This window comes from Solanum tuberosum, unplaced genomic scaffold (assembly GCF_000226075.1).
Source record: "Solanum tuberosum cultivar DM 1-3 516 R44 unplaced genomic scaffold, SolTub_3.0 scf00152, whole genome shotgun sequence".
Classification (NCBI taxonomy): Eukaryota; Viridiplantae; Streptophyta; class Magnoliopsida; order Solanales; family Solanaceae; genus Solanum; species Solanum tuberosum.
In genome coordinates this window covers 245,313-258,552 of record NW_006239078.1, presented here as the reverse complement: position 1 = coordinate 258,552, position 13,240 = coordinate 245,313, and the positions used below count along the sequence as shown (strand labels likewise).

The 13,240-nt window shown below is 37.4% G+C and overlaps 3 protein-coding genes across 3 annotated transcripts; 1 reads left to right on the top strand and 2 right to left on the bottom strand.

Annotated features, from left to right (window-relative positions):
• Positions 1-564: 564 nt before the first annotated feature.
• On the top strand, positions 565-4,782 carry LOC102603189 (kinase-interacting protein 1). The gene is made up of 2 exons (XM_006353104.2): positions 565-713; positions 1,855-4,782. Exons 1-2 carry the CDS (start codon positions 620-622, stop codon positions 4,614-4,616), a joined length of 2,856 nt encoding a protein of 951 aa, XP_006353166.1. The 5' UTR covers positions 565-619; the 3' UTR covers positions 4,617-4,782.
• A 107-nt stretch (positions 4,783-4,889) lies between these two features.
• LOC102602851 (nicotinamidase 1) lies at positions 4,890-7,399 on the bottom strand. The gene is made up of 5 exons (XM_006353103.1): positions 7,163-7,399; positions 5,906-6,089; positions 5,694-5,827; positions 5,420-5,605; positions 4,890-5,284 (listed from the first exon to the last, which is right to left on the bottom strand). Exons 1-5 carry the CDS (start codon positions 7,316-7,318, stop codon positions 5,189-5,191), a joined length of 756 nt encoding a protein of 251 aa, XP_006353165.1. The 5' UTR covers positions 7,319-7,399; the 3' UTR covers positions 4,890-5,188.
• Positions 7,400-7,898: 499 nt separating this feature from the next.
• Positions 7,899-12,389, bottom strand: LOC102602515 (protein ecdysoneless homolog). Its single transcript, XM_006353102.2, has 5 exons — positions 11,136-12,389; positions 10,036-10,356; positions 9,230-9,363; positions 8,578-8,744; positions 7,899-8,309 (listed from the first exon to the last, which is right to left on the bottom strand). The coding sequence occupies exons 1-5, from the start codon at positions 12,272-12,274 to the stop codon at positions 8,130-8,132; spliced, it is 1,941 nt and encodes a 646-aa protein (XP_006353164.1). The 5' UTR covers positions 12,275-12,389; the 3' UTR covers positions 7,899-8,129.
• Positions 12,390-13,240: the final 851 nt, after the last annotated feature.

Here is a 13,240-nt window from a genome sequence, read left to right as displayed (position 1 = left end):
CTTTCCACTGTCTCTATATATTGTAAAGAGGAATGTATCGCATAACAATTTTAGCATAACACGTGAGTAATGAAACAATGAGACAGTTAATAAATCAAAAAAAATTATGAGTATTCATAAGCAAAGAGATCAAAAGTGCACATCTCAAGTAATTGAAAGTAAAATATGCTTATTTAGATACCACAAGGACCAAATCCAACTTTAACAATAATCAAGGGACTAAAAATGCTATTGTCCCCACAAATATTTTTTTGTGAAAAAAGCTAGTAAACTATTTAAGAATAGAGAAGGGTCCAACATTTATTTTGGTGCTAAAGGAACTCTCAACCAATAAAAACTATAATTAGACATTAAAGCCAAACAAAAGAAACAAAAACAAAAAAACACATCATAGTTTGTTAGTCCCTTTCAACTATGATTCCAATTTTTTCCTATCATTTTTCATTAACAAGAAAATTTCTCATGTATTGAAACTCTTTTTCTTTCCTAATCAAAAAAAAAAAAAAAGATACATTCTTTGTTATTGTAGGAAAAAAAAATAGAAAAAAAGAGGAAGAGTTTCATATTTGATTTGTATTTTTTGAAATTTAGTAGAAAGGAAATCAAGAATTGGTTCAAAATGTTACAAAGAGCTGCAACTAATGCTTATTCATGGTGGGCTGCTAGCCATATTAGGACTAAACAATCCAAATGGCTAGAACAAAGCCTTCAAGGTATGTTTTATTTTTCGATATTCAAGAAATACTATGATAAGAGTTTTGAAACTCGATGGATAATGAACGTGCACTTGTACCTTTAATAGGGTTATGATTCGCGATAAATAATGAGTTTGCCCCTCTACCCTTAAATGGGGTTCTGAATTCTTGATGAATACAAATATGAATAAGATCTATGTCTTTTTGCACCTAAGATTTTATGTTGAAAAATTTGCAAATTTTTTGTTAGAAATTTCAAGAACTTTCATTTTCTTATTGTTTATTTAGTTTCAAATTATTATAGGAATATGTTATCAGAAATTTCATATGAATTGCACAATGTTATTAAGAAAAGATACAAAAAAAATCCAAGGAGATTGTTGATACATATAGGTATAGGAATAACATCATATTGCCATTTTGATTTCTATGTTCTCTTGTAGTGTCATTCTATAAAAGTTTTCTTAATATGGTTTTGGCTCGTAACGACAACAACTTTATCTCAGTCCCTAGCAAGTTAGGGTCAAGTATATGAATCATCACTGACTATGTTCATTCCATTAAGCTCATCTCAAACCAATGGTTTTGGCTCGTTGAGTGTGGAAATCGATGGTAACTTGGGTCATTCTAAAAGTTTTCTTAACATGGTTTTGGCTCGTTACAACAACTATATCTCAGTCCCTAGCAAGTTAGGGTCAACGTATAATGAATCCAAGTCCAACTGAACGTATGGTTCATTCCATTAAGCTCATCTCAAACCAATGGTTTTGGCTCGTTGAGTGTGGAAATCGATGGTAACTTGGGTCATTCTAAAAGTTTTCTTAACATGGTTTTGGCTCGTTACAACAACTATATCTCAGTCCCTAGCAAGTTAGGATCGAGTATATGAATCATCACTCACTATGTTCGTTCCATTAAGCTCATCTGAAACCAATTTTGGTTCATTGAGTGTGGAAATCAGAAGTTCTAATTGTACTTGTGTCATTCTAAAACTTTTCTTAACATGGTTTTGGCTCGTTACAACAACTATATCTCAGTCCCAAGCATGCTCGGGTCGGATGTATGAATCATCACTGACTGTGTCGTTCCATTAAGCCCATGGTTTTGGCTCGTTGAGTGTGGTTATCGGAAGTTCTAATTGTAATTTGTGTCATTGCAGATATGGAAGAGAAGGTAGAAGATGTGATCAAGCTCATTGAAGAAGATGGAGATTCATTTGCTAAAAGAGCAGAGATGTACTACAAGAAAAGACCAGAGCTAATAAACTTTGTGGAAGAATCTTATCGTGCCTATCGAGCATTGGCTGAACGATATGACAAGTTATCGAGGGAGTTGCAGAGTGCCAACAACACCATTGCAACACTTTTTCCAGAACAGATTCAACTAGCAATGGATGAAGAAGATGATTATGGTACTCCAAGAATGCCAAAGAACTTCCCTCAAGCACCAACAACTGGTGCAAATATACCAAATGTTCCTCCAAAGGCTCCTGTTAAAGACATGAAAGGTCTGTTGAAAACAGGCACACTGCAATTTCTAGGCAAGAAAACAGCTAACAAAGCAAGAGATGCAAACAAAGAAGCACCAAAATCTGGTTTGACTAAAGACGAGGCGCTTGAAGAGATTGACAAGCTCCAGAGAGATATACTGTCTTTGCAAACTGTGAAAGAGTTTGTGAAAAGTTCTTACCAAAGTGGGATTGCTAAGACGATGGAAATTGAGCACCAGATTGTGGAGAAGCATCAAAAGATTTGCAGTTTGGAGGATGAATTTGGTGAGGCACGGGTTATTGAGGATGATGAGGCTAGGACCTTGATGGCGGAAGCAGCACTAAAATCGTGTCAAGAAACGTTGGCTCAGCTCCAGGAGAAACAAGAACAATCTACGAATGAAGCAAAAGAGGAGTTCAAGAAGATTGATGAAGCTCGTAAGAAACTTAAGTCATTCAGGCAAAAGTACTTAGGTGATCCAGCTGATGAAACAGAACCAGATGAAAAAGATGATGAATCTGCTGGAGTAACAGATGTATCATCACAATGCACGAGCCAAGAAGAAGTCGGTGAGCAGATGGAGTCGTTGCATGGCAAGATGAACGAGCAATTCGATGCAAGCTCTATGTCATCTCTAACAGTGACACAATTGGCAGAGAAGATTGATGAGCTTGTGAATAAGGTAGTCAGCTTAGAAACAGCAGTTTCAACACAAACTGTTCTTATTGAGAGATTAAGAACAGAAGCCTGTGGACTCCACACACAAGTTCGGACTTTGGAAGACGATAAGGCAGCTACTCTGACAGAGGACACACACAATCTGAACGTTAGAGTGACCGTGCTAGAGGAAAAGTTGAAGGGTATTCAGGATCTAAACAAAGATGTGGAAACTCAAAACAGCAGCCTTAAGACACACTTTGCTGAAGCTCATACCAGTCTTGGCCAGTTATCGATCAAATTGACGAGTGTGAAACCAGATGAAGAGGTTGATGAGTCGGATTCATCGCAAGATGAAGAGGAGGATCTTGCTGATATCAGGTCACAAAAAGAGACAGAAAAGGAAAAAAATCATGTTAGTGCAAGTAAAGTTAAGAAAGAACAAGATCATGTTAGTGCAAGTGAAGTTAAGAAACAACAAGATCCTGTTAGTGCAAGTGAAGTTAAGAAAGAACAAGATCCTGTTACAGTTGTTAGTGATAAAGAAGTTCAGGAAGATACAAAATCCCCTAAGAAACACGTCGAACTTCTGGAGCCAACAGTAGCTGAAAAAGGTGAAGAGAGAGTCTCATCTAAGTCTGAAAGTAGTGTTCATCATGAGCAAAAACCACAGGAGGACGAGGAGAAGGACGATGACCTTACATGGCAGCAAATGCTGTTGACTGGTTTGGAAGATAAAGAAAAGATCCTCTTAACAGAATATACAACAATTCTCAGGAATTACAAGGAATTAAAGAGGAAGCTAATTGAAATGGAGAAGAAAGAAAGAGACACTGAATTTGAAGTCACGTTGCAGATAAGAGAGCTTAAAAGTGCTATTTCAAAGAAGGATGAAGAGATAGAAAGTTTACGTCTAAAGTTGAGTCTTGTACAAGGAAATGCTTCTGAAAGTTCAGAGTCGAAAGAAGAAAAACAGCAAGATCCCAATCCTTCTGATGATAGAAGCTTAAAACCTGAGGACACGCCTAAAAAGGAAGAGAAGGATGAACAGGATGTCAAGATCATTTTGATTGATCAACGTTCATCCCTCTCACCAGTTGAAGAGAAACTCCGGATGGGCATTGATGCATTACTAGACGAAAACTTGGATTTCTGGCTAAGATTTAGCTCAGCATTTCATCAGATTCAAAAGTTCAAGACCACAGCCCAAGATTTGCAGGGCGAAATAACAACACTCAAAGAAAAGGAAACAAAAGAGGGCAGCTCCAAAACAGACATGAAATCAGAAATCAGGCCAATATATAAACACCTGAGGGAGATTCAGAATGAGCTAACCGTATGGTTAGAACAAAGCTTGTCACTAAAAGATGAACTGAAACGTAGATTCTCGTCTTTATGCAGCATTCAGGAGGAAATCACAAAAGCACTAAAGGACGGCGTTGAAGAAGATGAAATCAGATTCAGTAGCCATCAAGCTGCAAAGTTCCAAGGTGAAGTTTTGAACATGAAACAAGAAAACAACAAGGTTAGAGAGGAACTAGAAGCTGGTGTAGAGCATGTAACTACACTTCAAGTAGATGTTGAGAAGACATTAAGAAAACTAGATCATCAGTTTGATGTTGGTGGAAATCAACCACAATTAACAAACTCAGCAAGTAGATCAAGGATACCTTTGAGAGCGTTCATCTTTGGAACGAAAGTAAAGAAGAGTAAACGTTCGTTTTTTCATCACAATAGGAAATACCAGGTCCTGAAAGGTGGAGTACCTTTATAGATGTCTTGTTTTTTCTCTTTTTTCGGTTTTCCCCTTTGTTCTCATTCTTCTCCAGGTATTTTTTCATGTATCTGGTGGATAGGCAAGAATGTTGGTTATAATTTTATTTTATTTTGGTTTTAAGTGAGAAGGTTTGGGGATTGTATGTATGGTCTTGATGTGTAAGTTAGTGTAACAAAGAATTTATATAACAGTACCATTCTTCAAGTGCTTCATCTAAACAAGAATTAATACAATACTGCGACAATATTAGTAACTTAGGAACAAGAAAAGTATAGCAGCACACATCCAATTGAACAATCAAAGTTGTCTATTGACAAATTTATTTGGCATCGAAAACGTGATAGTTAATACAATATGGAAGAAGTATTTGGTAGCTTTGGAACAAGCAGAGTTAGCTGCATATCCAAACTGAACAAGAAAATATGCCTATGGACATATTTATCTTTCTACTATATAACTTAATATAGACTAAGCAAGCTAAGAAGGTCTTCGTAAAGTCTGCAATAGCTGTAGCAGTGTCCTTCTGAGTTTCGAATGAGAGGTATGGATCTAAATCTCATTGTTCAGAGTTATGTCTCGTTGGTTGTTGTGTCAAATGAGATATGTGAAACTACTTTTGCTCCTCTTCCTTTGGCCATGTAAAGGCCTATGTGATGCATCAATTCCTACATAGCAAATATAGCAAATGATGAGAATGGTGAAATTGTCAATAGACAATCGATATTTGTTCCCGTGAAAAAGAAAGAGTATCTAAGGTTCAAGTTTTTATGGCTAACAGCCCAATATACATATCAGGTCACCTGTGGATGAGGTAAAGCTCCTTTAATATTTCTGGCAATCTGGACTGGAAGATCAAAAGTAGCACAGCCAGGGGAATATACAATCACATCTTTCAGGGGGGAGAGAAATCCACGGTTCCGTGCAGATAAGACAGAACACACAAAATCAAGCACGCATACGTCCGTGCATATCCCTACAACCAATATCTAAACCAACATATTGATACACACAACATCAGATAGAATGGAATGGAAACAAATTTTTGATCAAATCATGAGATACGGCGATACTTACAGTTTTAATCTCATTAGCTTTCACCCAATTTACAAAGACATTAGATCCATCTTTCTCAATCGATCCAAGGAACCCATCAATACAATCCTTGCATCGCACTGTCACATTTGGTTCATTTTCCAACCACTGCAGAGCTGCAAATGATGATAAAAGACCACATTGACAAAACTCACTTTTAACCTGAAAGGACAAAACACGAAGGAAATACTAACCAGGAACCAACTCAGATTCATCTGTTCCAGTGATACAATGAGGAGGATGAGGTGGCTCAGGCACATCAGGATGATGAGAATCACGAAGAGCATAAATAGGCCATTTCTTCTCACAGAACACTTTTGCAAGTTTAACTGACTCATCAACCATTGCTGAAATTTGTCTATCAGGTGCCACCGGAGCCTATAGCAAAGCAAATGGCACAAAATCACAATCTAATTAAAAATGAACAATATGAGGAAAAAGGATCACATGAACTGCTTAGCGAAAATAACGAGTTATCCACTATAGTCACCAAAATAGTCAAAAAAACAAACATTGGAACAACATACGAATAGAAGAGAGAGAGAGAACGAAACAACTCAAAGAAGATCACATAGATTGAACGAAGCTCCCTAGTGGAGTGCAAGGTTCGATTATCACACAAGATTATCTTCCCTGTGGATCCCGAATCCCAAGAAAGTACATTGAATTAAGGAAAAACAAAGATGATTTTCGAAGCATCACTATATTGAACTAGAAATAATTTTTACATAAAACGGCAGTAGACCAACTTAATTACCAGCTCAAGTAATCCAGAAATCTAATAATAGCTTCATCTCTAACCACAAGTTCCTAACTTCACATGAGTTTGGCTTACATACATTTAAATTTAAAACTTCCATGAACAAATAACTGAAGAATGGCTACCAAGGCCTTAAGGTATAACTCTTCGAACATCCGATTTAAATTTCCATTTCTTGCTTTTACACTTCATATTTAGCTTCTTACACATGAACACAATTAAACTCACACTTCCCAATTTGTATGCATGTATAAACACAACTCCAGTTTCCAAATACCATTTTCCACTTGAAAAAAAAATACTACTAGTACTTTTTTTTCCAAATTTCACAATTTTTATATCCAAATGCTTAAACTATGAATTCCAAAGCATTTCCTTCTTCTTCTTTTGGTTGAGAAGGAAAAGTATGAATTTTGAATGTTTTAACTTTGGTGAAGGAGTAAAACCAGTCATAGTCGAGGTGCGTGCAAATTGAACGGAAAATCATAATTATATATAAAAAAGTATGAATTTTGAAGTATTTCCTTCACAAATAGATCGATCCAAACAGAACACGACGGATGTAATATACATATTCGTCTAAATTCGTTTTTTGTTTTTTGTGCCGTCTATTTCCTATAAATCCAAAAAAGTATATGCATCAATATAGAAGCTTAAAACTTAGATTAAATGATTGTGATGATAAATTTACCAAATTGCCAGCTCCTACTGTGCAGAAGCCATTAACGATGTCGACGAGTACGAGACCGGTGTTAACGTCGCCGGAGAGAAGCAGCGATTCATCTTCCTCCACCGGAATCTCACTCTTCAGTAAGTCAATCGCCGCCTCTTGCGCCACCGTTCCCATCACTGATTTTTTTATTTGTCTTCTCCTTCTTTCTCTCTGCTCTTCCTTATATTTGATTGGTGGATGTTCTCAGTCAAAGTCACAACAAAACAAATACTCAAATTTTCTTTGTAGTAGGTAAATCTCAAATTTTGTATTTAATTATTTTAAATATTAATAAACGCGAGTATGTATTTTTTTATGAAATAATCATTCGGTTTAAAATAATTTTTATTAAAATTAATGTATCATATCAGCATTTGATATCCATGATACATAATGAAGATGAATTATTGTGTCTAATTGTCATCAAGCACTCGTTCTAGTTGCTTCAACGTGTAGGATTTGATGAATTTACTCCATTTGTCCCATATTAATTGGTCATTTTTCTTTTCACACATATTAAGAAATCATAAATAAATAAATAATTTTATTAATTCTCATTTAAAAAACTTTTTAAGAATTTTACAAACAAATGTGAACACTTTCAAAAAGAATCAATTACAAGAGTAATATAAAAAGAAATTTAAGAGCTTACTCGTTTGGATTGGAAAAATTGTTGATAAATAAAAGCATTAGGCTAGACAAAAAAAAACAAAAATGGAGTTAAATTCATTTTCTTTCCACCTTTTTTCTCTATTGAAGTTAAACATACGTACTACGTAGTATTGTAAAGATTGCCGTTAGAAAAAAGGCAATGAAAAGAGAAAGAGGAAACAAGTAGGATCTCTCTACTCTTACAATAAAAAATCTATTTTTGTCTCAATTTATACATGAAATATCACCAAAGACTAGTGTATATTTTTGTCCCAACTGCTTGACAAAAATATGGTTATTTCCCTTTGCTAGCATCTGGTGGTAGCTGTAGACCCATAAGTCCAAGCAAGTTAGAAGCAGGTCCTGGAAGTCCATCTTGAGAAGAAAACGAATCGAGGAAATTCTTTACGAGATTGAAATCCACATCTACCGGAGTGAAATCCTCTTCCATGCTTTCTGCAGCAGTAGATGTTCCCTGATACATATATGTGTTCAATGAGTGAACTTAGCAACATAGACGCGAATAGAAATGCAATGAACCATAAAAATTTCCATGTTTTCTGACATAGCAGGGTATATCCGAGCAACAAGCCACATGACTTTACAAGAACCCATTATCTACCAACGATAAACGATTTGGGGTAAATGAATCAACTGTAAATTTAGTATAGCAGGAATATTGTTACCAGCTGAAACCTCATCTCCACGAAAGATCAGAAACCGTGAGTGTAGAGTAGACTAACCTTATCTTTCTTTATGGACTCTCCATTTGCACGGACAAAGGTATTACTTAGAGTGGTGCCTTTCAGTTCTTCATTCAGAGTGTCCGAATACGAATGCATGAAAGCGGCACCTCTCTCATCAGTATCATCATATGGCTTGGCAATATCACTCTCATCTTCAGATTCATCTATAAGTGCAATAGATGTCAGTTTTTATTCTTAGTCAGCATTTTTTTTTTAAAGTACTATAGTATTTCTAGCAGGAATTGGGACTGTAAAGTAGGTGAAGGGGAAGTTCAAAAGATGAACTCCACCATTCACCAGTACTATGTTATTTCCTCTAGGAAGAGGGGAGAGACACTATCTGGTCGACTTCCCTATATAAAAGTGACTTATCAATACTGGACAGATTAAAATTGGACGGGTAAAAGCTGCCATGGAGGGTTAACTGATCCTTCTTACTATCACTTTACCTACTCACCAAAAGAGGAAAATGACATGGCACCCCACTACCTTATCCCAACCAAGCCCAACCTATGGGAAACAAACCTCACATCCCACCGATAGAACAAATAAGCGACAAATTCTAATCTGCATGTAAAGTTAATACATAACATTTTACCAGTGCTACCAAAAAGATTGACTAATTGAAATAAAAAAAAATCTCACTCACCGAACTCCATATCCGATGATGATCCTTCTTCTATATCAACATCACTGCCAGTGTCTTCATTGCCCTGACGCCTCACAAACGATTCCATGTCTTTCATAAAGCGATCCACATCAAAGTCCACATCCTTTTCATTCCTATAGGAGACAGAGGATAGGCCAAAATAAATTACTGGTGGAGAGACGCATGTTTTTTTTGTGGGGTAGGGGGTTTAATGATAAAAGGGAGGACATGCGTCCATCCTCCAGTCTGACTGATTGCATCCCTTTTCAAAGGATGCTGCTAAAAAAGAATCTAGAGACGATTGGGTTAACCAAACTACCCCTCTTAAAGTTTAAATCTATTTTTTTAGTTGTTGCCAAGGAAACCCGTAACCGCTACCCTTAGGGAGCACACAGGGGTAAACCTCGCTTCAATGTAATAGCCCAATAACCACACTGAAGAGGTAAACTGCACTAGGCAAGCCCCGTGTGATGAACTCCACCAAGAAAGCATGCAGAGGGTTTGAAACCAGTGAGATCACTTGCTCAACCAACTCAGCCACCCTCGTGGAGGAATCCATATCTATTATTACAAGGAACTTAATATTCATGACCAAATTGAGATAAAACCTCGAGCTTCATAACTATCTGATCTAATTTTACCCTTGCACACCAGAATACGTACAAAACCCATCACTATACTTACCAAGTAAAATCAAAACAGCACAAACCCAAAATATAACTATAACTATAAGATGCTACAATGTAACCAAAAAAAAAGCTTATGCCCCTCCACATGTTGAAATGACAGAAATGAAGGACAAAAACCTGTCTTCTGGAACCTCTGCACCTTCATAACTGGCCACTTTTGTGACAAATGCTTGCATAGACTTCGATATATCTTTTAGATCAAAATTATCAGAACTATTGCTGGGCCCATCCTGCTCTTTTGATTTCTGTTTCCTTTTTGAATTGTAAAGTTCCATCTCCTTTTGCCTCTCTTGAAGGGCAGTATTTAGCTCATCCTCCCCACCATAAAGCCATGCATCATCATCAGATGGTGGTAGCTCCTGATCCTTAAAGTCATCAGCAGACTCAGGAAGGGCAAGGATCTCATCTATTCTTCGCACTGGAGCACTTAGTGTAGCACTGCTTTTTCAATATTGGTTAGTAGCAGGTTCAGGAATACTTATGACACACAAGGGCATCTCAAAGACTCAGACAAGAATCATAAAAACAGTAATATCAGCACATTGAGCAATAAGAGGAGAAAATGGCAAATCAAGCAGAGAGAAAAAAGTACTATTATAGTAAACAATATAACCATGTCACATAGAATTTTCAAGCTTCCCATTCAGTAATGCAAGAAGTAAATATTCAAAGACTAACGAGTTCTCCAGGATATTCAGATCTTTCATAATACAGTATCATTTATGCATACGCAAGTTTTCCTTTGACATCTAGGACACATAGGAAACTAGGAAAGTAAACAACAATTTGAACTCATTATTGAAAATCCATGGATGGACGGTCATTAGATGTCGTATCATCAACAAATATAGCTACACAAGAGACTTTTTAGCCTAGGACTCGTGAAGCTGCAAATGGCACCAGATAGATCCTAATAATGCAATGACCATATTTTATTTTTAACCCGATATGCAGAAATTATCCTGATAGTATGAATACTGAGAAATATTTTACCCAATCTGCAGATATTATCAGTGATAACCTAATGATGTCACCAACATTTTTGTTTGTTACTTAATAACAGTATCATTAAAACAAGCCAGTGCGTAATTAGATACATATACACCAAAGTCCATATATCTAACCCCGTTGTACCAAATTCTAATCTGTCGTCAATGTGCATCATCTAGAATTTTACAAATAAAAAAAACTTTTATACAAACTAACACAACAGATACCTTTCTCTCGCATGCAGTGAACTATTCTTGTAATACTCCTCAGCATTCTGCATCAATCTTTTATACTCGTTCGATCCTGGCAACAGCCCTTCAAAGTACCCACTCCGTTCTAGACTCTGCCTAAACGCGTCCCAAGTACTCCCTTTTCCCTCCATACCCTGCCTCTTTTTCAACTGATAAATCATCTCAAATCCACAAGCAATCTTCATTCCCAGCTCAGCTTCCATATAAGCACCCACATCACTCCTAGGTGGCAAAGCCGGATAACATTTCGGCGCCTGAAATGTCTGCTGCACCAACTGTGCATACATTGCCCTAGACATCCTAACCAAAACTCGAACCAGCTCCTCCCCACTACCCCCATTCCCCAAAAACCTCTCCATCTTCGCCGCGAACTTCATTGTATCGATATCCCTATCGTAAAATCCTTCAACCGCAAGAGAAATCAAACAAGTCTCATGCTTTAACACTTTTGCAACTGACACCGGAACCCTAACCCTAACCTTATGCACATTCTTCTCCGCTCTATTCGGATACTCCTTCAACCTATTCTCTAACTGACGCTGCACTCCCTCAGGTGCTCTAGTACTAATCTCATTCCTTAACAAATTTAACGCCTCATGGATTGATGGGGTTGTGGGTATTACCGAATTAGGGATAATATGAAGAAACCCACCTCGGATAAAAACCCGGTTCGTCGCTGTATCCGGGTTAACCCAACGGGGGAGATGAAATGCGGTTTCAATCAACAAGAACTCGCCGTCACTATCCCAAACACGAATTGACACATTAGGGAAGCGTTTTGAGGTTTCGAAAAGGAGGAATACGACGAACCATTCGTCTTCGAGGTTGTCGCCGTACCGGAGTTTGCCCGAGAGATGGGGAGGAGTGGGGGTGGGGGAAAGGGTGAGGGTGAAGGGTTCGTGTTGCCATATGTAATTGGAAGTGAAAGGGGAGAGAGTTTGGAGGATTTGGAGGTGAAGAGATTGGAGTTGAGAAGTTATGGTGGTTGGAGGGGAAGTGGGGTTTAAGGTAATGTCTGGGTATATGGAGAAGAATACAGTGTCGTCAGCTGGACGGGAGTTTTTCTGGGAGAAGATGTTGGCGGAAGAGGCGGCGTAAGGGTCTTGCTCCGCCATGGTTGGATGTTGGGTCGCCGGTAAATTGACCTCCGGTGACGGTGAGGTTCTGGAATTTGGAAGAACGAGTAGAGGCTGGAAGCTCGAAAATTCGGGAATTTTCCGTCCCGCCTAATATTGGTTTTGTTAGTTGTTTGGGCCGGAGAGAAAATGGGCTAGCTCTGCTCGATTTTGACATCGTCATTTAACTTAGAGGAACTTTCACATATAGCCGTTCAAAAATAGCATAATTACTCTCCATAGCTATAGTTTGATGATTACAATTCATAGCTACATGTTATAGGGAGGAGAGAGGCGAGCGAGAGAGGGCAAAGAGTGGGAGAGAGGTGAATTGTATATGTATATCGGTTAGATAATTGTATATTATACATATGTATTTGTATTATATGACAAGTGAGATTGGGAGAGGAAGGAGAGAGGCGAGCGAGATTGGGAGAGAGGCAAGCGAGAGAGGGCAGAGAGTGGGAGAGAGGTGAATTGTATATGTATATCGGTTAGATAATTGTAAATTATACATATGCATTTGTATATATGACAAGCGGGATTGGGAGAGGGAGGAGAGAGGCGAGCGAGAGAGGGCAGAGAGTGGGAGAGAGGTGAGTTGTATATGTATATCGGTTAGATAATTGTATATTATACATATGTATTTGTATATTCTGGCGAAGTATACATATACAAACGTGGCTAATTATACAAACTCGAAGTCAGCCCACGTAATTAATGTATAATGTTAGTCGCTAGAGCTAATTATAGCAAACTATAGCTATGATGAGTAATTAAATAGTATAAGTTTGCTTAACCGCGTAATTTTCCTTTTAACTTATATTCATTTCTTACGTTTGAGTGAAGTTCATGCATTTTAACTAAAGTTTATATAAAATGATCAAAATTTTGGTTAATTTACGTGAACGTCAATCATATGTGCATGAATTTTGGAGATGAAATAATATTAAACATATCGTGAGT